We start from the raw sequence: 27,118 nt of genomic DNA on the forward strand, positions 1-27,118 counted from the left end.
TGGCAATGGTGCACTACTAAAGTGGAATGGACTTGAGCAAGCACTCGAAGAACAACAAAAGTTCTACAGTGTGCACTGATATACCCTGCTTCAAAGCGTACTATGGAACTTTTAGTGTGCACCAACTAGATCCACATGGACAGTTAGTGCAGGGCAGGCTAGTGTGAAGTAGATTTCCATCACAGCTTGCTGCCAAGTATGTGTTCACATAAACAAGCCCTAATACTTTAAATGTCAACATTGTTGACTACCTCACTGCTTATCATTTTGGCAGAGACATCAGGCTGCGTACTTATCCATCATTGCTGAATGTAGCAGCAGGGTACAGCTAACTGCTGTAAAGATTTACTTAGGTATGGAATAAGGAAATCAACACCAATCACGCCTCTCAAAAATTTGAAGTCACCCCCTCATCACCTGTAAATGGGGTAGGAAAAAAGCGAGCGCATCCCTTCCTTGGTAGCCAGAATAAACCCCTGAGTTTTTTAGGTTGCCCAAAGCCCCAGCAGTTCCCTACTGAGCTGTCAAAAGCTCCAGCTAACTCTCTTGACAACTTCTCCAATGTTTGTGTTGTCAATACAAAATTCTGTAGCTCACTGAAAAGAAGGGGAAGCATTTTCATAAAATTAATTCGTATCAAAATAGTCAAATAAAAAGCATAGTAGACTGGACTAGAACTGGGAAAAGCAGTAAGGGGGAGTGCAATGCCACATAATTCTGGGATTTTTTATTCATAATTTTGAGCTCATGTAATTAATAAGACATGAGGCCTTGACTAATATAGTACAAGGTCCAGTGATATCAGCATACTGTTAGACTCATAGACTTTAAGGTCAGAAGGGACCATCATGATCACCAGTCTGGCCTCCCTGCACATCGCAGGCCACAGAATGTCATCCACCCGCTCCTGTAACAGACCCCTAACCTCTGGCGAGTCATTGAAGTCCTCAAATTATGGTTTAAAGACTTCAAGTTACAGAGAATTCACAATTTACACTAGATTAAACCTGCAAGTGACCTGTGCTGCATGCTGCAGAAGAAGACGGAAAACCCCCAGGGTCTGTGCCTATCTGACCCAGGGGAAAATTCCTTCCCAACCCCAAATATGGTGATCAGTTAGACCCTGAGCATGTGGGCAAGACCCACCAGGAAGATACCTGGGAAATAATTCTCTATAGTAACTCAGAGCCCTCCACATCTAGTGTTCCATCACCACCCATTGGGGATTTTTGCTACTGGCAGTTGCTGATGAGCCACAAGCCATCGTAGGCAGTCCCACACTACCATCCCCTCCACAAATTTATCAAGCTCAGTCTTGAAGCCAGTCTGTTTCCCCCCCCCCCCCCCCCCCACTGCTCCCCTTGGAAGGTTGTTACAGAACTTCACTCCTCTGATAGTTAGAAACCTTTGCTTAATTTCGAGCCTAAACTTGTTGATGGCCAATTTATATCCGTTTGTTCTTGTGCCCACATTGGCACTTAACTTAAATAATTCCTCTCCCTCCCTGGTATTTATCCCTCTGATTTATGTATACAGAGCAATCATATCTCCCCTCAGCTTTTGTCTGGTTAGGCTAAACAAACCTAGCTCTTTGAGTCTCCTCTCATAAGGTAGGTTTTCCATTCCTCAGCTCCTCCTAGTAGCCCTTCTCTGCACCTGTTCCAGTTTGAATTCATCTTTTCTTAAACACAGGAGACCAGAATTGCACACAATATTCCAGATAAGGTCTCACCAGTGCTTTGTATAATGGTACTAACACTTCCCCCATCTCTACTGGAAATACCTGGCCTGATGCATCACAGGACTGCATTAGTCTTTTTCATGGTCGCATCACACTGACAACTAATCCTGTGATCAACCAATACATCCATTCTCCACCTCACCTAAAATGAGCACACTCACTGAGACAATTTGATTCTGAACACTATTATTCAGGTACCCCAGCAGAAAACAAAATACCCTGTTTCTAGAATGGTATAGTAGTCATGCAAGTCCTAAGTAATAACGTTTGTATGTTTTAGAAAAAAATGCCATATCTACTGGTCTGCTCCATGCTTCAGGGATATGGGGAACACACCACAGTTTAGAATTCTGGACATGAAAAGACACGAGAAATAAATGTTTTATTTACTACACAGGACAGAGAGAGATTCAAATCCATTACAGGCCTTAGCGTATATGTTCAAATTATCATATTGGTAGAAAAAACTGTTAATGTATGTTAAGATCACCTCTTTATTATCCAAGTTTCACATTTATTTGGAGCTGCCAGAGACGAACTGGGAGTCAAGCATGAACATATAAGATATGTGACAGGCAATAATGAAAATAAAATCAATTTAACAAAACAAATACTAGGCAAAATACTACAAGTGCATCTAACCTTCCATCTTACCTATTTAACCTCTCTGTTTCCACTTCAAACTCTCGGATTTTGCTTTCAGAGATAGCAGATCCATGTGAATAGAGCGTCTGAAAGATTTCCTGGATGTTGGAGCAGTCTTGGAGAGAATGGGCCAAGTGCTCAGCCACACTGCTAGATACCTGCACAGGGTGAATAAGAAACCTGCTGCGAGTGGATGGCTAGTTTTTAAAAATACTGTAGATTCTCAGGTTCTCTGGAAAACATCTATACTTTCAAGAAAGCTGAGCAAAAGGGCCAAATACTGCTCTCAGTTACACAAGTGTAAATCAGGAGTAGCAATGGTGTTCTGCTGGATTTACATTGGTGTTATCAGAGCAGAATTTGATATACTACTCTTCTAGAGATGTCTAACTTGGGGTGCAACTGCATAACCCTTATTTATGTGAGTAATCCTCACTCATATTTATTGTCCCCTTGAAGTCAATATGATTACTCAGATGAGCAAGGGTTTCAAGGATTAGGTCCTTGGCCACCAATTTATGGCAACTGCATGGACTACACATTAATGTAAAACTGGGGATTACACAAGCGTATTCATTTATTCTCTCTCTCCTGTTAAATATTTTCCATAAAATTAGTTTTGAAATAGTAAGATACTGTTTTTGTTTTTAACAACATAACAGTCACCCCTGGCTCTTTCCTGCAATACTCATGTTAGGATGAGCTGTGTGCGCAGTTTATTATTTTGATTTATTATTAGCACTCACCCCTATGCTGCTGATTTCTGATCCTAGGACAGGTCGGTCAGACGATGAAGACTCTGACCTTGTCTTTGAGAGCTTCACTCGTTCAGCAATCTAAAAGCCACAAAGCTACACAAGTTACAGACAGGCATCCCACGCCCCATGTTCTCCACAACTATGCAAAATGCATCATCATTCACACATTCACCGTGCTTGGAAATCCCACGTTAAGTTGATAAATGAAAGCTGGCATCTGTGTTGTGACTAAGAGAGACTTAAAATTATTAGCACTTTATCTCTTCCTGCAGCTTGAGTTCATGGGCCCGCTTAGGGCCCTTGAAAACACCCCTGGGATTCTAGATGATACTTCCCAGTTAATCGCATGCCTGCACAGCAGCTGTGCACAATGAAGTCTGCTTCTTCCAGATAATAAAAGGCATCACTGCAGCACACAACAGCTCACCTTGGCAATGGGAATGTCATTGCTGCTACTGCTCGTGCTCAGTTCTCCAGTACTGGGGTTCACGGGTCGGTTTGCAGAAGTGAGACGACCTGGACTGGATGGGCCTGTTGCCTGGATGCTCTGTAAACGTGTTTGCAGTTCCCGAACCTAAAATCAAATGTAACATTAATTTTTTACTTTTATTGTTTAGATAATTAGCTAGCTCTTTCCCCCTATGCTGGCATCCAACTGATGATTACTGACTGACAAGACCAGGGAAATTCTGATTATTGTAAGGCTTTCACTGTGGAGGGGTGGGCATTGATTCAGAACTCTCCCCCACTGCCAGCCCCTTCTAACTAGTTCAGTGTGGAAATACACAAATCTGCTGACACAGAATAATTCTTCGTTCCAGCTTGTTTTATATAATCCCTTGAATGCAACAATATTACATGTATAAGAATCTCCTTCTTTGGAATGAAGTTAAAATAATGTTTTGGACTAAGATTAGCAAGTGTAAAGAACATGGTAAGTAGACAGAGATCCTACTGCTAGAGTCTTCAATGGCTGGAGAGAGAGGCTCTAAAACTGATGAAATAGTTCTCATGCATAAATATCCCAGGATGACTTCATTGCATTAAAAGGCCAAAGTAATTGAAATGTAAATAATTTATTAATACTTTGAAAACTACAATTAAATAGAGCACCACGGAGTGAGTAATGTCAAGAATGGGAACTTCTAGAAAGAGCACCCAACCAATCGTTTGCTGAAGCTCTAAATAACTACACATTTTGTAAAGAACTGAACTGTCCTCATTATATGCCAAAGAAATACAGAATTGACCTCAAAATAATTTTAGGGCTAAGAAAAAAACGGCTTGAAGAAGCCAAATGGTATTGCTGGGTAAGAGATTATAGGGTTTACCTCAGAATAATACTTAACAAACAAAGAATAAATGGTCGGCTTGAACACAGCAATTATACCATAGGGGAAATTAACAGAGCTCATTTTTCTGCAGAACTAGCATCCTGGCATCAAAGGAAAAGGGAAAAAAAACACCCTCCCCAGTTCAAAGGGGAAAATTCCCTGAATGACAAATAGTTTATTTTTACTTACATATTTAACTTATGTGTGGATTCTGTTAAAACAATGAACAGCCAATGTACAACTGATATTTTGCCAAAAATTCTAAAAAACGCAGTAACGTTTGAATTGTGTATGACCTATCTCACAGCCACTTGTAAAATTCAGACTATAATTTCTATACCATTGTACAAGTACGATTTTATACATAAATATATATTAGCACCAAACATAGGTTAATATTTCAAGCATAAGCCCTCAGTCAAACTTAAGGCTGTTGCATTAAGGTTTTGGGCATTCCCAGCTCCAGAGCTCTTAAGGTACATTGTTATTGTTATTAATTTTTAGCACTGTTGTCAAGAGTGGTGGCCTCATTATGTCCACTGTACAGACACATAGGAAGACAAGGGCCCTGCCCCAAAGAGCTTTCAATCTCATTTAAGACAAAATAATTGAGTGTAACAAACAATACAAGGGAAAAGAAGAGAGGGAACGATGAAGGTAGCAGTAATAAGAACTCTGGTTAAAAAGGCTAACTGTGGGAATAACTTGGAGGCTCACCCAGAATGGGACGCTAAGAACCTTACACAAAGTGCATCCAATAGCTCAACCCCTTTATATCTTGCAAGGTCCAGAGAAACGGAGTCAAACATGTCTGTAGAGCCCTTGGGCCAGCACATGCACCTCTTCAATACATTTTAATTAGCTGGGCACATACATGTAAAACACCCACCCATGGCAAACAATTTTCAATTGGTAACTCAGGCTGGGTTTACATACACATTTGACACCGATATAACAGCATTACTGCAACCCTCTAGGGTAGGAGTGCTGCACTGGTATAGAAACTGGTGAATTGCACTGAGGTCATGCTCACGCATGTCACTATTTATACTAGAGCAGCTACACTGATGCAAAAAAACAAAACAAAACAAACCACCAGTGTAGACAAGACCTCAGTCAAATCCACATCAAATTTTACTAACATACACAAGAGCATTTCTCTTAACAAAGCTATCTCCATGCCAAACTCTGACTTTCATTCCCCATTTAGGCTGCAAAGCTGTGCGAAATGTTTTTAAAAAACTGTATCTATGAGAAAAGTATTTCCTCCCCTTCTCCTTGTATTCAAAATATTCTGTACCGTTTTCGTTCAAACTTAAAAAAAAATCACCTTTGGCCAGAGACCAAACTTGGAAGATTTCGGTTCCAAAACTGAAAGTTTTGCAAAGTTATAGGCAACTAAAAACAGAGGGTTAAAGTGAAAAGTGTCTGAAATCTTAACCACAGTGGTCACTACTGTTCCCATGATGCTGTGTACACAGTCTCATACATACATTTTTAAAGCCACCTTACATGGACAATGTTCCATAGAGCTCGTCACAATGCAATCAAACACTGACAGAGTCGTTTCCTTTGGTCTATACTTTATTATCTATCACAATTACAGGATCTATCTAAGGATCTATCACAATTACAGAGTGAACTGCTGTAAAGGATTTGTAAAACAATATTTGTAATAGAAAGAAAAATTAACCAAGTTTAGACCACAGCCAGGAAAACAGCTTTACTTAGGAAAGCACATGGTCAAAAACTCAGAGCACAGCCTAACCATCAATGTACACTATTAACTGCTTCAATATTCTGTTTCAGAAACAAAAGGTGAAAAAAGAGAGCGCACTAACAACCCTGAACTGTGTGGTCTCTTTTTTACATACAAATCCAGAGTGTTAGCTGAGTAGATTACAGGCTGAATCATTACAATTTGTAAATGAAAATAAGAATGTGTCCATTTTGCAGTGAATTTATAGTAATGTTGAGTACTCAATAGTAATGTTGAGCAGCTAAATAGAACAAATTTGTCTTACCTGGAAATAGGTGATCTCATAATGCATACATTCACCAATCCAAAATCTCATTACTGGGTTGCCCCACCCACTGGAGAGCCCAGAGGCAGCTCAGCTAACTATTTCTGGTCACCAAAACCTTCTTGATAGAGCTGAATGCACCATCTCCTCAGAAAGTAACTTTCCAAGCTACAGGTAATGGTAATTCTAGAGAAAAAATAAAGGAAGACCAGAGAAGAGGGATCGAGAGAGAAAAATGTTATAGGAGGTGGTTTCTCTGGATTGGTGGATGTATGAATTATGAGAAGACTAATTTACAGACAAGGTTAAAATTGTCCTAGCCTCTTACATCTCTACATCCACCAATCTGGAGTCTCAATACTGGGGCAAATAAGCACTGTTACTTGTTTTCATTATATAGTGTCGATTAACTTCTGAGTGTTCAGTCGTGTACAAGATACGCCTAGAGATACTGTCCCTGTCCCAAAGAGCTTACAATGTCAGGAGAAAAATATTGTTTATATAACACCAGAACTTTCCATGAAATTTTTGTGCCTTACCTAAATGGAAAATGAAGATGACAAAAGAAGAGCTAGGAAAGAGGGTTAAAATAAATAATGTGAGCGATTTTATGTTGAGACTACATCTTACAAGTTCTGATATTTTCTAGACTGATACTGAGATAGCACCAGGGGATGGTGTAAATAGTACAGTATTGGAGGTCAGTGGTGGAAAGCAAGGTGAAAGAATATGAGTTCTGAGGAAGGATTTAAAGAAAGAAATTGAGGATGTTTGGTGAGATGGAAGAGGAATGCCATGGCAAGTTTTGAGAGCAATATGAAAGAAAGCATGAAGTTAAGAGCGGGAGGGGAGAGAAGCAGAACACTGAGGTGAGGTGTGGAGGGAGGTGAAAGATTTAAGATCAGGATAGTTAAGCAGCATCTATTGAGCAACACACACAGCATCCACTGAGGCTCCGAAATCCACTAAGACTTTCAAATCTCCAAAGTGTTCTCTCTTTTCATGAACACTCAAATATATGCAGACAACCACCTATACGTACACTTTCAGCACTTTCACTCATTGTGCAAATAACAGAACTTACACTTGCAGAACCCCACTTGCACACAAAAAGTGAGCCTGGTTTAGGAATGAAAATGGGGATGTTCTAGTAGCTGTCCTGCAGATTTCTTGCAAGATCTTCTCTCTCCAATAGAGGGCTCAGAGTGAATGTGATGCTTGGTGGAATTTTATTTGTACATGTGTATAAATCTGATGACCAGCATACTTAATTAATACCTCTATATCTTAGATTCAATTAAAGGCGGCGAACAGCAGAGGCTAACAGTGGGAGTTTGCCTGGGAGCTGTCCGAGAGGAGGTGTGCTAAGTGCTGCATTAGGGGGGCTGTGTTGGTGAGTATCTGAGTGTCTGCTGCTGGGACAGTTGGTCAGTTTGACCGTGTGCTTGATTGCTTGCTTGTTTGTTTGAAAAGTGTGAATTGGGAGTGCTTTGTTCCAGGTGGGCCTTGAGTGGGCCTGACTGGTATATAAGGGCAGTCAGCAGCGAACCAGCTGAGCGGCGAACAGCAGAGGCTAACAGCGGGAGTTTGCCTGGGAGTTGTCTTGGGGAGAGCGCACTGAGGCTTTCATCTGCAGGCTTCTCTGAGTAGTTCCTGCAGCAGTTGAGGAAGTTCTTAAGAGGACGGTGATATGGAAGGTGAGCGATCAGCTGTTGTAACCTGCACAAGTTGTGCCATGTTTGTCTTTCTTCCACAGGACAGAAGCGACTTTGTCTGTACAAAGTGCAAGCTGGTCTCCATATTGGAAGAGAAGGTTCGAGGGCTGGAGAAACGAGTGTCGACTCTGCGTTGCATAAGGGAAAATGAAGATTTCCTGGACAGACGTCAGGAGATGCTTCTACGGCCACAATGTTCTGAAGATTCAGAGCAGGCGCAGCAGGGACAGAAGGATTGTGAAGAGGTTTGGCAGCATGTGACCTCCAGAAGGAGAAAGAGGAGTGTCCATGCACCAGCAGTGGAGATACAGGTGAGCAATCGTTTCCATGTTCACTCTACAGGTACTAATGCGGAGAGTGGACTAGATGACCCATCTGAGGGAAGGGAGCAGAAGGAGACTCCACCGATTGGAAGGCAAAAGATGCACTGTCCTAGGGATGGGGGTTCCACGACCACCACTCCCAAGAGGAGGAGGAGGGTGGTGGTGGTCGGGGACTCCCTCCTCAGGGGGACTGAGTCATCTATGTGCTGCCCCGACCGGGAAAACCGAGAGGTCTGCTGCTTGCCAGGAGCTAGGATTCATGATGTGACAGAGAGACTGCCGAGACTCATCAAGCCCTCAGATCGCTACCCCTTCCTGCTTCTCCACGTGGGCACCAATGATACTGCCAAGAATGACCTTGAGCGGATCACTGCAGACTACGTGGTTCTGGGAAGAAGGATAAAGGAGTTTGAGGCGCAAGTGGTGTTCTCGTCCATCCTCCCTGTGCAAGGAAAAGGCCGGGGTAGAGACCGTCGAATCGTGGAAGTCAACGAATGGCTACGCAGGTGGTGTCGGAGAGAAGGCTTTGGATTCTTCGACCATGGGATGGTGTTCCAAGAAGGAGGAGTGCTAGGCAGAGACGGGCTCCACCTAACGAAGAGAGGGAAGAGCATCTTCGCCAGCAGGCTGGCTAACCTAGTGAGGAGGGCTTTAAACTAGGTTCACCGGGGGAAGGAGACCAAAGCCCTGAGGTAAATGGGGAAATGGGATCCTGGGAGGAAGCACAAGCAGGAGAGCGCAAGGGGGAGGACTCCTGTCTCATGCTGAGAAAGAGGGACGATCGATGAGTTATCTTAAGTGCCTATACACAAATGCAAGAAGCCTGGGAAACAAGCAGGGAGAACTGGAAGTCCTGGCACAGTCAGGGAACTATGATGCGATTGGAATAACAGAGACTTGGTGGGATAACTCACATGACTGGAGTACTGTCATGGATGGATATAAACTGTTCAGGAAGGACAGGCAGGGCAGAAAAGGTGGGGGAGTTGCGTTGTACGTAAGAGAGGAGTATGACTGCTCAGAGCTCCGGTATGAAACTGCAGAAAAACCTGAGAGTCTCTGGATAAAGTTGAGAAGTGTGAGCAACAAGGGTGATGTCGTGGTTGGAGTCTGCTATAGACCACCAGATCAGGGGGATGAGGTGGACGAGGCTTTCTTCTGGCAACTAGCAGAAGTTGCTAGATCGCAGGCCCTGGTTCTCATGGGAGAATTTAATCACCCTGATATCTGCTAGGAGAGCAATACACAGTGCACAGACAATCCAGGAAGTTTTTGGAAAGTGTAGGGGACAATTTCCTGGTGCAAGTGCTGGAGGAACCAACTAGGGGCAGAGTTTTTCTTGACCTGCTGCTCACAAACAGGGAAGAATTAGTAGGGGAAGCAAAAGTGGATGGGAACCTGGGAGGCAGTGACCATGAGATGGTCGAGTTCAGGATCCTGATACAAGGAAGAAAGGAGAGCAGCAGAATACGGACCCTGGACTTCAGAAAAGCAGACTTTGACTCCCTCAGGGAACAGATGGGCAGGATCCCCTGGGAGAATAACATGAAGGGCAAAGGGGTCCAGGAGAGCTGGCTGTATTTTAAAGAATCCTTATTGCGGTTGCAGGAACAAACCATCCCGATGTGTAGAAAGAATAGTAAATATGGCAGGCGACCAGCTTGGCTAAACAGTGAAATCCTTGCTGATCTTAAACGCAACAAAGAAGCTTACAAGAAGTGGAAGATTGGACAAATGACCAGGGAGGAGTATAAAAATATTGCTCAGGCATGCAGAGTGAAATCAGGAAGGCCAAATCACACTTGGAGTTGCAGTTAACAAGAGATGTTAAGAGTAACAAGAAGGGTTTCTTCAGGTATGTTAGCAACAAGAAGAAAATCAAGGAAAGTGTGGGCCCCTTACTGAATGAGGGAGGCAACCTAGTGACCAAGGATGTGGAAAAATCTAATGTACTCAATGATTCTTTTGCCTCTGTCTTCATGAACAAGGTCAGCTCCCAGATTGCTGCACTGGGCAGTACAGTATGGGGAGAAGGTGACCAGCCCTCTGTGGAGAAAGAAGTGGTTCAGGACTATTTAGAAAAACTGGACGTGCACAAGTCCATGGGGCCGGATGCGCTGCATCCGAGGGTGCTAAAGGAGCTGGCGGTTGAGATTGCAGAGCCATTAGCCATTATTTTTGAAAACTCATGGCGATCGGGGGAGGTCCCAGATGACTGGAAGAAGGCTAATGTAGTGCCCATCTTTAAAAAAGGGAAGGAGGAGGATCCAGGGAACTACAGGTCAGTCAGCCTCACCTCAGTCCCTGGAAAAATCATGGAGCAGGTCCTCAAGGAATCAATTATGAAACATTTAGAGGAGAGGAAAGTGATCAGGAACAGTCAGCATGGATTCATGAAGGGGAAGTCGTGCCTGACTAACCTAATTGCCTTCCATGTCTAGTTGGCAGCCGGTTTCAAGCGGAGTGCCCCAAGGGTCAGTCCTGGGGACGGTTTTGTTTAATATCTTTCTTAATGATCTGGAGGATGGTGTGGACTGCACTCTCAGCAAGTTTGCAGATGACACTAAACTAGGAGGCGTGGTAGATAAACTAGAGGGTAGGGATCGGATACAGAGGGACCTAGACAAATTAGAGGATTGGGCCAAAAAAAACCTGATGAGGTTCAACAAGGACAAGTACAGAGTTCTGCACTTAGGATGGAAGAATCCCATGCACTGCTACAGACTAGGGACCGAATGGCTAGGTAGCAGTTCTGCAGAAAAGGACCTAGGGGTCACAGTGGACGAGAAGCTGGATATGAGTCAACAGTGTGCTCTTGTTGCCAAGAAGGCTAGCGGCATTTTGGGCTGTATAAGTAGGGGCATTGCCAGCAGATCGAGGAACGTGATCGTTCCCCTTTATTCGACATTGGTGAGGCCTCATCTGGAATACTGTGTCCAGTTTTGGGCCCCACACTACAAGAAGGATGTGGAAAAATTGGAAAAAGAGTCCAACGGAGGGCAACAAAAATGATTAGGGGTCCGGAGCACATGACTTATGAGGAGAGGCTGAGGGAACCGGGATTGTTTAGTCTCCAGAAGAGAAGAATGAGGGGGGATTTGATAGCAGCCTTCAACTACCTGAAGGGGGGGTTCCAAAGAGGATGGAGCTCGGCTGTTCTCAGTGGTGGCAGGTGACAGAACAAGGAGCAATGGTCTCAAGTTGCAGTGGGGGAGGTCCAGGTTGGATATTAGGAAAAACTATTTCACTAGGATGGTGGTGAAACACTGGAATGCGTTACCTAGGGAGGTGGTGGAGTCTCCTTCCTTGGAGGTTTTTAAGGCCCGGCTTGACAAAGCCCTGGCTGGGATGATTTAGTTGGGAATTGGTTCTGCTTTGAGCAGGGGGTTGGACTAGATGACCTCTTGAGGTCCCTTCCAACCCTGATATTCTATGATTCTATGAAAAGCATATTTTTGGGTGGCCAGGTGTGACCAAGTTTACAGACAACTCTACGCACACCAGTGTAACGCCACTGACTTCCACGTAGATAATCCTGATTTACACCTTTGTAACTGTGAGAAGGACCAAATCTAACAGTCTAACTCAAGTTTTCTGTACTACAGGAACCGAACTTAAGAGTCTGCACAGTTTTGACTTGTGTAGCTTGAAGACTTCTAAAATGATTAGGTCTAGGACAAAGATATGGTGAGAGTACCTACGATATATAAATTAAGAGCCTACGATAAAAATTAGATTTCTCTGGGAAACAAAAGCTTTCAGAAAGGGTTGTTGGTACATTGGTCTCTCAGATAATTTACGCACCTAACAGGGAACATAGGAAAAAGAAATAGTCACCTGTCTGCTATGAGCGCAAAGGAAAGTTGCCTGAGAGCTCAAAGAAATAAATGTAATTCCATTTTGTTACTGATCTCAGAAACTAGGTAAAAGAAGGATAAATGGCTAGATTCTCTTGGCTTCCAGAGAGATTACAAGAGTTCATGTGGCTCATGACCTTAATGTGAAGCCTTGTGGAAGAGGTCTCACAGAAAGTCAAATACTTCTGATTAAATAAGCAGAGCAGCTGGTATCCCAATTCTGAAATTATTTCCCAGACTCATGGGCTAACCGAACCATCATTTCTTCCCTAGTATCTCTGAGTGATTTGAGTGTCAATGGATGAATAATCACAAAGTGCAGTCAAATTCCATGTGGTCAGGTTTTGGAGTAATACTGGGTTCCAAGGTAAAAGAACTGTGAATTGGGAAATCAAAGGCTCACACTTCCAGTGGTTTGCAATTCAGGAGTGGTGAGGCCAGTTCATTTGTACTTGGATAATTTATTATTATCCCATTTATTTCCCCAGCTCTTCTGGTAATCAGGAGAAGAGATACGGTGTACAAGTGGAACCTCACTATGGGAATGAAAAGATACCCATTAACCACGCCATGAGCTCCTTTTGCCTAGGATAATATATTGACGATAGCCCTGTGTGATGCAAGAGTGGCCATATAAAAATTACCATAGGTGCTGGAACTAGGGATACGGGGGGTGCTGCAGCACCCCCTGGCTTGAAGTGGATTCCATTACAGACAGGGTGCACAGTTTGGTTCAGTGGCTCTCAGCACCCCCACTATACAAATTGTTCCAGCACCCCTGAAAGGTATGACATATGATGGGAGTTGTTATACCACATAGCCGAATGTCAGTATTGCTGAAATACATTGTATCCTGGTGTATCTTCTGTCATCCTGAAGGAAAGTATCTAATAGCTGAGCCAACTGTCTTGTATGTTCAAGCAACTTCTAAGGGCTGAGTTAGATGAAGCAGTACTTGCCTGTGTTGTCTAAAATCTAATGCTGCAAGCAACAAGTCTAACATGATTGACTCCACTGTCATGCAGGAATACATCTTCCTCCTGGCAGAGGCAAGGGCTCAGTAATGCAGAAACAGTCTTCCTGTTCAAAAGCTGGTTCATGACCTCTGGGATTTCTCCATTTAGAGCTTCCTTCATGTTACTAACTTAGGTATACAATACCAGCAGCAGCTGGGCCCCCACTAAGCATCCTCTTAGATAGCAAGTAACAGCTTAGGAAAGGCCTCTGACCTCTGAGGTGTAGTGAGTATGCTCTCAGACAGCATGAGGTTGCATTCTTTCTTAGAAGTCTATTGAGTGTCTTCTCGGTGGGGAGGGTGGCTTATGAGAGGCTGCACTGTTGTCTGTGGAGGAGATCTGTTTTTGGTTCTTTGTTTGCTTTAAGAGTCTTGTACATTGTTCTTCAAGGAGAAGCCAGGCATAAGATAGCTTTAGTAAAGCAGTGATTTGAGCGAGGAACACTGTCAGAACATTCACTGATGGAGGCAGTAAACTGGAGAAGGACTGTGCACACAGCACAAATTATGGGGGAAGTTTTCACACTAACAAAACGTTAACTGAATCCATGATATCTAGTAGACAGGGCAACCCAATTGTGAGACTCAAGATTAGTGTATGTATTAGGAATACTAAATTCATTTACAGAGAAACTTATTTTATATATGTATGTATGTATGTATGTATGTATATGTGTTCCCTGCTAGTAAATACTGTCATTACTATTCTAATTGGAGTAGTAAGTAATTTCTAATTAGGTTTATTAATATTAAATAATGCTTAGTAACACAAGTAAAAATGAAAGCAACAATTGTATCTCTAACATTTTTTCCTTAGAATGCAGAGGATGGGACTAGAAGGGGAAAAAACACAATTACGAACCACTGAATGGAAAAAAAAAATGAAAACAGGGTGGGAGACAGAAAACCCTGCCATACTTTATATTAAGATTGCATTTATAAAGCATTCATAAATGATTAATAGATGTATATAAGTATGTTGGAGACATGAGTTGTATGTGTTATAATTACAAGCACATCAGTAGAATATGTTCTAGTGCAGGGGTCGGCAACCTTTCAGAAGTGGTGTGCCGAGTCTTCATTTATTCACTCTAATTTAAGGTTTCGCGTGCCAATAATACATTTTAATGTTTTTAAAAGGTCTCTTTCTATAAGTCTATAATATATAACTAAACTATTGTTGTATGTAAAGTAAATGAGGTTTTTAAAATGTTTAAGAAGCTTCATTTAAAATTAAATTAAAATGCAGAGCCCCCGGGACTGGTGGCCAGGACCCAGGCAGTGTAAGTGCCACTGAAAATCAGCTCACATGCCTACCCCTGTTCTAGTGGTTATAAGCAACATATTGACTTGTTGAGTTCTATAACGATTGACTATCCATATAGTCAAACATCGTTTAAACCTTTATAAACTATTTATAAATTTGCCCTCAATATAAAGTATGACCAAGAACTCTCAATTGGTGTCACTTTTCTATTATTTTGATTAAGAGATAATTAGTGCATTAGTTCCTAATCCAACTTTAAATAAAAAGGGTGTCAGCTGCAACACCATTTCTCCCTCCTCCTTGACCAGTGACCTGATTATTTAATCATTCAATAATTCCCTAAGAAATGGGAGTCTCTTTTACAATTTTAATACTTTCCAATTATTATTTTTCTACTATAAGCAGGACTAAGCATAACAAAATATTGCAAAATATGCAACAAAATATTGCATACCATTTCCCCGCCTTCTGATTTATTCACGCAGAATGCAAGCCTTGTACGTGGGTAGGATAAGAACATAAGAACGGCCACACTGGGTCAGACCAAAGGTCCATCAAGCCCAGTCTCCTGTTCTGTGGCAGTGGCCAATGGCAGGTGCCCCAAAGGGAATGAACAGACAGGTTATCATCAAGTGAGCCATGCCCTGTCACCCAATCCCAGCTTCTGGCAAACAGAGGCTAGGGACACCATTCCTGCCCACCCTGGCTAATAGCCATTGATGGACCTATCTTCCATGAATCTATCTAGCTCCCTTTTGAACCCCGCTATAGTATTGGCCTTCACAACACCCTCTGACAAGGAGTTCCAGAGGTTGACAATGCGTTGTGTTTGTTTTAAACCTGCTACCTATTAATTTCATTTGGTGGCCCCTTATTCTTGTATTATGAGAAAGAGTAAATAACACTTCCTTATTTACTTTCTCTATCCCACTCATGATTTTATAGACCTCTATCATATCCCCCCTTAGTCACCACTTTTGGAATGCAGGATGGAAGAATGCAACACTAGTGTATGACTCAGTCTTCTGATAATTAAATGCGTCTTGAGTGGCCAGTGCCTTTTCCCGTCTCTGGGTCTTTGACTTTTCAGCCACACCCGAGCAGTCATTTTCAATGGGATGGGGAAGGAGCACTAGTCTGAGCATGAACTGGATGTATGGTTCAGGAATTCACACAATGAAAAACAGAAAAGAACCTTCTGTGTCATTTAATGAAGGTGCCAAAATATTCTCTCAAATGTTTCAGAAAATATACATACAAAACCTTACATACTGACTGTAAACCAAGGGAGGCCAAAGTGCACTACGTAACCTACAGCTTTCTACCAAGCATTCTGCAGTTCTTGTAATCTTTGATACAAGATTATAAGTCCCAGCATGCAATGCTTCACACTGATCCTTGCAGACGAGTGTTGGGGCCTGTCTCTCCCGAACAGAAGGAAGATAATGAAGATAAGACCAGCAGCAGAATGCTCCATTTTATGCAAAATGTAAATTGTATGTATCCTGCAGGCTCATGGCAAAGTTGGAGTACCCTTTAACTGTACAATGCTGCACTGCATAAAAGACAGTTATTCACCTTTCATAACTGTTGTTCTTCAAGATGTGTAGCTCATGCCCATTCCATTGTAGGTGTGTGTGCTCACCACATGCACCAGTGCCAGAAGTTTTTCCCTCAGTGGTATCTATAGGGGATTGGCTCTGGTGCCCTCTGGAATGGCATGTGTATGAAGGGGTGCCGCCAGCTCCCCCATCCCCTTTCTTGCTGGAACTCCAACAGAGGGGGGAAGGATGGGTCATGGAATGGACATGAGCAACACATCTCGAAGAACAACCGAAGAACTCTCAAAAGGTGAATAACCATCTTTCCTTCTTCACTTTCCTTCACTATCAGTGAAGGCACAGCCTGTGCTATCTCGTGGCAAGTATGGATGCAGGTGGTGCTACAGGATGAAATCCTCTGAGAAGACATCGGGAGGCCCTTCATCCTGTCAGCTACTGCAATGAAGAGCTGAGTAGATCTGCGTTGTGCAGACGCCTCTCCTTGTTGGACACATGGGGCTTTGGACAGAGCACTGGGATGAAGATATCCTGGTTGACATGGATTTGCAACACAACCTCTGGCCGGAAGGTCGGATGGGGATGCAGTTGGACCTCGTCCTTGTAGAACACAGTGCACGGGGGCTCCGATGCGAGGGCTTTATTCTCGGAGACTCGCTTCACTGTGCTAATAGCTACAAGGAATGCGACCTTCCATGACAGGTGTGAAAGGGAGCAGGAAGCCAGAAGCTCGAAGGGAGGGCCAGTGAGTCTGGCGAGGACTAGGTAGAGATCCCACGGGGGAGTTGGGTCCTGAACTGCCAGGAAAAGCCTCTCAAAGCCCTTCAGGAACCTAATCGTCATCTCATAGGAGAATACTGATCTACCCTGGACGCTGATATGGCTGATAAGTGTACCTTGATTGATGAATAAACAAGGCCCTAATGCTTTAAGTGAAGCAGGCAATCTAGGATGGATTGTAGAGATGAATGGATCAGAGAGATATTCCGCTCCAACGTCCAGCAGGAAGGAGAAGCCCTTCCATTTTAGCAGGTACATCGCCCTGGTAGAGGGCTTTCTGCTTTCCAGGAAGATCTGCCATACTTGAGTAGAGCAGGCTTGTGCCTCGGGATTTAACCATGCAGCAACCACACCGTGTGGTGGAGAGAGGCGAGGTGCAGGTGCAGGAATCGTCCATGATCCTAAGAGGGCAGGTCTGGGTGGCTGGGAGTGTCCCTGGAGCTGCCACTGCTAAGTCCATGAGTGTGCCGAACCAATGCTGGCGCAGCCAAGCCAAAGCGATCATAATGACTAGAGCCTTATCCCTTTTGATCTTCAAGAGGACCTTGCCGATCAGTGGGGCTGGCAGCAAGGCATACATCAGGTCGCCTGACCACGACAGGAGGAAGGCATCGGATAGCAAGCTGCTGTCGAGACCTTGCAGAGAGCAGAACCAGTGATATTTTCTGTTCTGGTTGGTGGTGAATAGGTCCACTCAGAGAGCTCCCCACTTCTGGAAGAGCATCCTGGCGACCTCCAAGTGGAGGGACCACTTGTGGTGAGAGAAGAAGGACCTGCTGAGGCAATCTGCCAGCGCATTCTGGACGCCGGGGAATGCAAGGCTTCCAGGTGGATAGGATGCTGGATACAGAAGTCCTGACAAAGGGCTGATGATCGAGCTCCCCCTGTCCGTTGACATAGAACATGGAGACCGTGTTGTTTGAATTGGAGGGTATACCCCCTGCAACAGTACTGAGCACCCACTGGTCTCATGTTATAGAAGCCCAAGCAGGGCGGTAGAGCAATAAATGGTTGGAAAATAAAAAGGGGTGTTGGATTTAGGACACAGGCTGGGAGGTCGCCCTTGAGTGCACCCTCAAAATGCCTGTTTGTTACCCGGCTGGTGGCCGGTACAGCTCGAGTGAGCCGAGGAGGCTGGCGGTTGGCCCTGTCGACATTTATAGCCCTTGCCCTTCTTGTGGGAGGACTCTGATTAGGATTGACTACTAAATCTGTGGGTCTTCTGTGGTTTGAACCACTTTCTTCTGGGCGCCAGCATGTAAAGGCCCAGGGAGCGCAAAGTAGCCCTAGAGTCTTTCAGGCCATGTAATCTGTGGTCTGTTTTCTCTGTAAACAGCGCCAGGCCATCAAAGGGGAGGTCCTGGATCGACTGGTCCTTCACCAACAACCCAGATTATTGCAGCCAAGATGGTTTCCTCATGGATATGGCTGAAGCCATGGTCCTGGCTGCAAAGTCTGCTGCGTCCAAGGCTGCTTGGAAGCAGCCCTCATCACTGTCTTGCCCTCATGAAGAATAGCCAGGAACTCCCTCCTGGGCTCCTCTGGCAGCGAGTCCACAAACTTGGCTATAAACTGCCAAATGTTATAAACATAATAGCCAAGTAGGGCCTGGTGATTGGCCACTCTCAATTGGAGACTAGCAGTTGAATAAATTTTTCTGCCAGAGATCGAGCCTCTTTGTTCTTGGGGGTGGAACCTGGTTGCCTAGTCTGTTGTGCTCATTGGCTATGGATACAACCAATGAGCTCAGGGAGGGATGGGTATAAAGTTATTCAGAGAGAGAGAGAGAGAGAGAGAGAGAGAGAGTGTGTGTGTGTGTGTGTGTGTGTGTGTAAAAAACACTTTCTACTGGCAATAGCTGCCTCTAGACTTTAAACAGTTTACTTTAGGATGGCTATATCACTCAGAGATAGGGTAGACCTCTGCATTGTGAAATTAGCAACTACATTATGGGCATCCTACAGAAATAAGTAATTGCCTCATTTACTAATGACCTGTGAGAAACAAAAATCTGTATGCATGTCATTGCTTAACTACTGCTCTGCAAAGTGGCACAATCTGTTAACTGAATGCATTAAATACCTAATTTAATTAAAACTCTAACAAGCCTCCGAAAACCTATTGAGAGCACTTTGTTTGATTACAGACATTGGGCTAAAGTAACAGACCTATTGATCTGATCAGCTTCAGTTATTTTCTCTATCCAATTTAATTTATGCAGAACAAAAACTAAGTTTTGGCAGGGTCTCCTGCCCCCACTTCCTTGGGGAAATAATCTGAAGTGACTCTGGGTTCAGGGTTGCATATATAAAATATTTAACAGGTCAAAGAAAACACTTATTGTGCGGCAGCTATGGACATAGGTTACATTATAAATGCAAACATGCTTTCTAGTGCAACAATTACATAGTGTTCCTGACACGGTCACGTATAATAAATAGACCCCTCCAAGGGGAATTAAACTAATTGTTCTGCATATTAAGTGTGGTATTCAAAAACATATTTTAACAAACATATTTAATAAACCAGAATTAATGAAAAAGGTAGATTATTTTTAGTTGTGAGAAAATTCACAAGCTAAAGCAAAAGATAATCTAATGCATTTCCTTCCTATTACTTACAATTTGTAATCTTAGATACTTAGTTCAGGTACGGCTTTAGGAGATGTATTTTCCCTGCCTGGTTCCTCGCTGTCCCGGAGAGAACACAAAGAGACCACCAAACAAAAAACCTTCCCCCCACAGATTTGAAAGTATCTTCTCCCCTTATTGGTCCTTTTGGTCAGGTGCCAACCAGGTTATTTGAGCTTCTTAACCCTTTACAGATAAAGGAGGGGTTTTATGCTATCCTTAGCCGTATGTTTATGACAGCTACCAGTGTTGCTAACCCTTTTGGAACTGAACCATTGCCAGCAACAGTGGGAAATTTTCTCTTGCACACACACATCCTAGATGCGATCCTTTCAGGCAAGGGTTGAGGTGCGGGCTGGCCTTTGATGTACTTGTCCTTTCACAAGCACTAAATTCACACTGTAAAAATATAATTGACCTTATTTTCTAAATTAATTAAATAAATATTTTTATCTTGTTCCCACCGGTGCCATGCCAGGTCCTTCTCCTCCACTCTGAAAATTCTGACTTCCTTTTGGGTTTGGCCTCTGAATTTTCTATGTTTTTGCTTGCTTGCTTGCTTTTTTATTTTCTCATTTTTTCCTCTTACCTGCCTGCCTCTCTCTCTCTTCCCCTAAAATTTCTGTGTTCTGGACCTCAACTAGTTCTCCCCCACTTCTCAGTCCCTACTCCCTTTCCTCTTGCCCATCCCAAATCTCTCTCCCCTTCCCAAATGTTTCTCCTCAGCCAGTTGGAAGACTTTTTCAGTGCTGACTGACCTAAATAATTACATATTATCTGCCAGTTTTGCCATCTCACTGCTCCTGCTTTTGCAGATAATTAGGATGTATATTAAACACAATATATATGGTCCTGGTTCACACGGCACTTTCATGGCATTTTTGCCGTGATGAAAATTGATCATTTAGTCCTATTTTTTGTTTTCTGTCACTTATCTATTTTCTGATCCTTTCACTCCATGACTTCTGAGATTCCTTAATAATGTTTTGTAAGGCACTTCTAGAAATCTTTTTGAAATTTCAAATAAATTATGTCAGCTGTTTTTTTTAATCCATTATTGTGCTGACATGTTAAAGAATTTTAATAGATTTTTGAGGTATAATTTTCCTTTGTAGAACTATGCTGGTTAGACCCTATTATATTAGAATAATGTAAGTTCTATTCATTCTATTTTTAAATGACCATTTGCATTAATTTATTAGGTAAGCAAGTAAGACTTAGGCCATGTCTACACTACCATGTATGTCGGCAAAACTTGTCGCTTAGGGGGTGTGCCCCTGACATAGTTACTGCCCCTGGTTTAATTAAGTTGATGGAAGAGCACTCTTCCGTTAGCACAGAGTGGCTACACGAGAAACCTTACAATGGCGCAGCTGCATTGGTACAGCTGTGCTGCTGTAAGGTCTCTAGTGTAGGCATAGCCTTATTGATCTGTAATTCCCCAGACCTTTAAAAAAAGAGATGCAACATTTGCTATCCTCCAGTCCTCTGGTGTGATTTTAATTAGAAGTTGCCTATTGTGAGCTGCTCAGCCAATCCATTCTTAAATTCCTTAGCACATTTGGATGCTTACCATCTAGTCTTCACTGCCCTTTAATTTATCAGTTTGTTCTAGTGTCTCTTCTTTAAACACCTCAACCTCTTATAGTTCCTAAGTTTTATTACCAGAAAATGTAGATCTGGGTTTAGTTATTGCATATGGCCAGGAGGACTGTACTTTCCAAAACCTCCCAAAGGCTGACATAGCAAACATACATCCTGACTAAGAACATCCTCCAAATAAGTTTTATACACCACCACCCTCATGTTGTCCATAGCTGTGGTAGATTTGCACAGCTGAAGGAAAACAGAAAACAAATAATATCTTCTTATACTGAGAAACCAGCAAACATCTCTTTGAACTTGGTCTGTAGCTCAAGATGTGGCAATGGTCCTAGTTAAAGTGAAAATACTGTGTCAAGTACTCAGTGTGAACACCTCAGGGCTGAGAACTATTTACACTGCATGGTATCTGATTACATGAGAGACAAACATTTTGCAAGAGAAAACAAATGCTCAAACGAGGGCTGTCAAGCGATTAAAAAAATTAATCGTGATTAATTGCGCTGTTAAAAAATAATAGAATACCATTTATATAAATATTTTTGGATGTTTTCCACATTTTCAAATATATTAATTTCAATTACAACACAGAATACAAAGTGTACAGTGCTCACTTTATATTTATTTTTTATTATAAATATTTGCACTGTAAAAATAAAATAGAATTTTTCAATTCACCTAATACAACTACTGTAGTGCAATCTCTTTATCATGAAAGTTGAACTTACAAACGTAGAGTTATGTACAAAAAATAACTGCATTCAAAAATAAAACAATGTAAAACTTGAGAGCCTACAAGTCCACTCAGTCCTACTTCTTGTTCAGCCAATCACTCTAAAGATTCATATGTCCCTTCATGCTTCAATCACCATTTCAGAGGACATGCGTCCATGCTGATGATGGGTTCTGCTTGATAAGGATCCAAAGCAGTGTGGACTGACGCATGTTCACTTTCATCATCTGAGTCAGATGTCACCAGCAGAAGATTGATTTTCTTTTTTGGTGGTTCGGGTTCTGTAGTTTCCGCATCAGAGTGTTGCTCTTTTCAGACTTCTGAAAGCATGCGCCACATCTCGTCCCTCTCAGATTTTGGAAGGCACTTCAGATTCTTAAACCTTGGGTCAAGTGCTGTAGCTATCTTTAGAAATCTCACATTGATACTTTCTTTGCATTTTGCCAAATCTGCAGTGAAAGCATTCTTAAAATGAAGAACATGCTGGGTGATCATCCAAGATTGCTATAACATGAAATATATGGCAGAATGCAGGTAAAACACAGAGCAGGAGACATACAATTCTCTCCGAAGGAGTTCTGTTACAAATTTAATTAACACATTTTTTTTTTTAAAGGAGTGGAATCAGCATGGAAGCATGGCCAAAGTATGAAGGGGCATACGAACATTTAGCATATCTGGCACAATACCTTGCAATACCGGCTACAAAAGTGTCATGTGAACACCTGTTTTCACTTTCAGGTAATACTGTAAATAAGAAGCGAGCAGCATTATCTCCAGTAAATGTAAATGTAAACAAACTTGTTTCTCTTAGCAATTGGCTGCGCATGAAGTCGGACTGAGCAGACTCGTAGGCTCTAAAGTTTTACACGGTTTTGTTTTTGAGTGCAGTTATGTAACAAAAAAAAAATCTACATTTGTAAGTTGCACTTTCACGATAAAGAGATTGCACTACGGTACTTGTATGAGGTGAATTGAAAACAACTATTTCTTTTATCATTTTTACAGCGCAAACATTTGTAATAAACATAATATAAAGTGAGTACTTACACTTTATATTCTGTGTTGTGATTGAAATCAATATATTTGAAAATGTAGAAAAACATCCAAAATATTTAATAAATTTCAGTTGGTATTCTATTGTTTAACAGTGCCATTAAAACTACGATTAATCACAATAAATTTTTTAAATCGCAATTGATTTTTGTGAGTTAACTGTGATTAATCGACAGCGCTAGCTCAAACAGAAATTTAGGCATACACACATGCATGTATACATACACACATGAAATTTTAAACAGAGCATCAGACAAAGATCTAGTAAGCACCACAGCAGATTATAGGTGTAATTGGCCTTAGCAGCAAATAAACTCATTATGTTATGATGGATAGGAAGCTTTGTTGAGTGAGATGATCTATGGCTGGATATCCAAAGACTGGAAATGGCAAACGATATAGTCTAATACCATGCTGAAGAGTACTGATCTCTTAAATATGTAGCATTCAAGGAAGAGGTTGCTCCGCTGCCACTAGGTAAAAAAACAACATTTTCAACAATTTACAAAGAATACAAAGGTCTCTAAATTTTTACCCACATACAACACAAGGCTTGGAAGAAAAATCATACACGTATTCTTCAAAAACGAAATTATTATTTCACATGCAGATGTTTCATGGAACACTGCAAAATTTCTTAACTTGTCTATTAAGGAGAGGCAGTAAATAATTTAAAAGAATACCAGAGACTGACCATGGATTCTTTAAACTTTCATCTTTTCTGTAACTTAATTTCCTCTTGTATTAATTCAGTGTCTCCATAAAGAACAACAGTTTTGTCTGACATCACAAACAGCTGGAAGACGGAGACAGGGATAGAGGGCAGGGCTGGGACTACTCAAAGTTCAATTCACAGAGCATTATTTCCCAGTGACAGGTGTCCGCTCTTTTACTTTCTCTTAATCATGAATTCTCATCAAAGACAAAGATCTATTTGTTGTTCACTGGAAAATCCACTAAATGAACATCTGCTTTATCTATAAACAACTTACACATACTTTCTTGCCCATGAATACCAGCCTTACAGTTAACACATGTTTTCTGATATGAGGCTTTGTATATCTTGACTGCTCATCATATAGAAGCTCCTTGCAATTTCTTTCCATTCACTCCTAGATCTTTACAACCTGTATTGCTTCACTTCCAAAAAAATGGTGCAAGAAAGAAGGAGCAGGGTATCAACTTTCCCCAGTTACAAACCTATGTGGCCTGGAATGAACTGAAAAGATCCCTGTTACTTGAAAGGCTCTTCTATGTACTCTGTAGAGAGCTGGTAGTCTTACCCTTCTGCGCAATCTGTCCCTTTCTTCCCGGATAGCGTTCATGGTAGCCTTGGTTCTGTTCAGCTCCTCCTCTTTGCTGCACAGCATAGCAGTGAGGCTCTCATTTTCTTCCCTCAGGCCAGCCAGCTCCTTTTCCCACCGAGATCTCTCTTCAGACAGGTTTGGATAAAGATCCCGTCCCAGCACACCCTCAATCTCCTCTACTGTCTGCAAAAACACAGTCACAATAAGACAGAAAGGAGCAGGAGGAGAATATTAAAAAGGGCCAATACTACTACACTGCCACCACATAAGGATGTAAGGGGAGCTATACAATTACATACATGCATACAAGCAACGCACACGCGCACACACAATGTACTCCTTTTGTTTGAAGTTTAATGAAGGCTGTTTTCATTATTATAATTTGTAACCTTTCTACTCTTCAGAACCATGAGTACCTGGGCAGACGATGGGTGCTTTATAAATAAAAGTTCACCTCACTGAGATATACACAAACAACAGCACGCAGTTGGCATTTATACAGCACCTTTCCTCAGATGGCCTCAAAGTATAACACATTCACTATGCCTCACCATGAGTAAGTGTTGTGCCTCTTTTGCAGATGACTTAACTGAGACACACAGGGTATATTTGCACTGCTGCTGGGAATGTGTGTCCCAACACAGGTAGACAGACATGAGAGTTTGAGCCAGCGTAGAGGGGGTAGCACAGGTGGCAACTCATGCAAGCCACCTGAATACATACCTAGTGGGTCCAGACAGGTTTGTACTCAGGCACCTAGCCTGACTTGCCATCTGTGCTACACTGCTATTTTTAGCACGTTCGCTCAAGCAGAGCTAGTGCTTGTCTGTCTACCTGTGTGGGGAAGCACCTCCCAGCTGAAGTGTAGATGTACTTACAATGCCAGATTGTGCCTGGCTCTTGAATGGGTGCGTAGGGCTGGGGAAGGTGCAAGGAATCCTCACATACTAGCATGACAGGGACACGTGCAGTCCCACATTTGGGGGAGCACAAGGATGGTTCTTTCCATGGGTCCCCAGGGACATGTGTTACCCCCCAAGGAGATATTGGAAAGGGAAGTAGCCTTGGCCAGGCACACTGTGCGTGTGTGTGTGTGGGAGGGGATGGGGTACACTATGCCTTAGGATGGTGCAGCCTATACATTTCTTCTGTGTACCTGGGACCTCAGCGAAGAACTGGGATTCTCTGATGCACAATCCCTTCCAGAGCTTCCGCCCAAGGTGGTGCAGAGCCACACTAACCCCTATACAGGCCTGTGCACAAAGAGGTTAAGTGACTTGTCCAAGGTTATGCAGCAAGTCTATGGAAGAAGTAGGAACAGAACCTGCATGTCCTGACTATCAATTTCCTCCTGTAAACATTGGACCATATTTCTCCCCCATCACGTTTATAATTGGTTTACAGTTGTAAATGTAACAATTCATACAGTTCGGCTCAAGAGTAAATACCAAATACACACTACTCATGAGGTTCCTACCCTCTTTTTCTGATTAGCAATACCTTGTAAAACCCATGCAATACAAAACAAGCTGCTATGCTTCATAAAGAATGAACCCTCCACCTGAATCTACAGGTCTCCAATAATCAGATTCAGAAAACAAGACAGGTTATTTCAAGATCACATACTACTTCAAGGAGCATTTAACTTTCTCATTGCATGAATGAGCTGCATTCTTGAAATGTGAAGAAGAAGAAGAAGAAATAAAATTTGTTAGAGATGGCAAAAAGAAAAACAGGATATTGCTGGATGTTCTCTTGGAGACAATATACAGAAAGCTACTCAAGGAATCAAATCTCATATTTGGAATATGAAGTTTTGTATTTATAATTAAATCTACTTAACAACTATTTCAGATACAGTGAAAACTTCCACCTAGTATTCAGTCTTTGTCAGCATTGCTAATCTGTTTTAATGCATCTTACAGAACATAGTAACTACCACTGCAAGTAAAGAAAGGGAAAGATCAAAAATGAGCCACAGAAAAGGTAAAAAGATACCAGCCCCCTTTTCCAGTGTTTCCTTTTGGAAAAGCCACATAATACGTTAAATGCACCCACTCACCTCATTACTCTGACAGGCATGTTGATAACTACCATGTACAAAGTTAACTGAATCCAAGTATCATTCTGCGCTTATGCTCTCATAAGCTGATGTGACCAACATCCATTTGCTAACTAAACTGTCTGCAGTTCTCTGGATGTGGCATGCTCTGCTTCAGCTCTGGTTTGTTAACTAGCACACTACATTATTGCAATGAAGAAGAGAATAGAAGGCAGTTCTTACATACAGGGAACTATTTCTCTGGGGGAACTAATGAATTATTGAGGTTTTTCTTCATTCCCGATTATACAGTGTTACAGTTCAGTTTGATAATGCATGCTGATGCATCAAGGATAAATCTGGAATCTAGCCTCACACACTGTAATTAGTCACGTGATCTAATGTTCTGAGCACAAACCTGGATACCAGGAACTCCAATAGCTCCTGTGGCATCCGTCACATCATAAACTCTCTGCTGCAGTTTCCTGTTTTCCCTACTTTATAGGAGTGTGGTAAGGAGCTAATGTGCAGAAATATTTACAGCTCTTTCATCTTCAGTTTGTAATTTTTAAAAAGCCATTGCTTCCTCTGATAGTTATTATTTACTCTTCTAAATACCTTGACCATTAGTCAGCCTATTCTGTGTAAGGTACTTTAAATAAATGACATGTTTATAACTGCAAAGCTAGTCAGGCAATCTCTCTGTACCTTAGTTTGCGCATCTGTAAAAT

General features: G+C 42.2%; 1 protein-coding gene across 11 annotated transcripts in view; it reads right to left on the bottom strand.

The window, feature by feature from the left end:
* The window catches only part of MCC (MCC regulator of WNT signaling pathway), a 327,625-nt gene that overhangs the window by 53,261 nt on the left and 247,246 nt on the right, over window positions 1-27,118 (bottom strand). For 7 of the 11 annotated variants that reach the window (XM_005281600.5, XM_042840458.2, XM_005281599.4 and 4 more), the window contains 4 exons: window positions 24,323-24,529; window positions 3,572-3,718; window positions 3,133-3,222; window positions 2,396-2,544 (listed from right to left, as the gene is read on the bottom strand). In XM_005281600.5, the coding sequence (XP_005281657.1) occupies window positions 2,396-2,544; window positions 3,133-3,222; window positions 3,572-3,718; window positions 24,323-24,529 (593 nt within the window). The remainder of the gene's footprint in view (window positions 1-2,395; window positions 2,545-3,132; window positions 3,223-3,571; window positions 3,719-24,322; window positions 24,530-27,118) is intronic. The other 4 variants (XM_065550317.1, XM_065550316.1, XM_042840459.2 and 1 more) reach the window with 1 other exon arrangement.

Source organism: Chrysemys picta, chromosome 6, assembly GCF_011386835.1.
Source record: "Chrysemys picta bellii isolate R12L10 chromosome 6, ASM1138683v2, whole genome shotgun sequence".
Lineage (NCBI taxonomy): Eukaryota > Metazoa > Chordata > Testudines > Emydidae > Chrysemys > Chrysemys picta.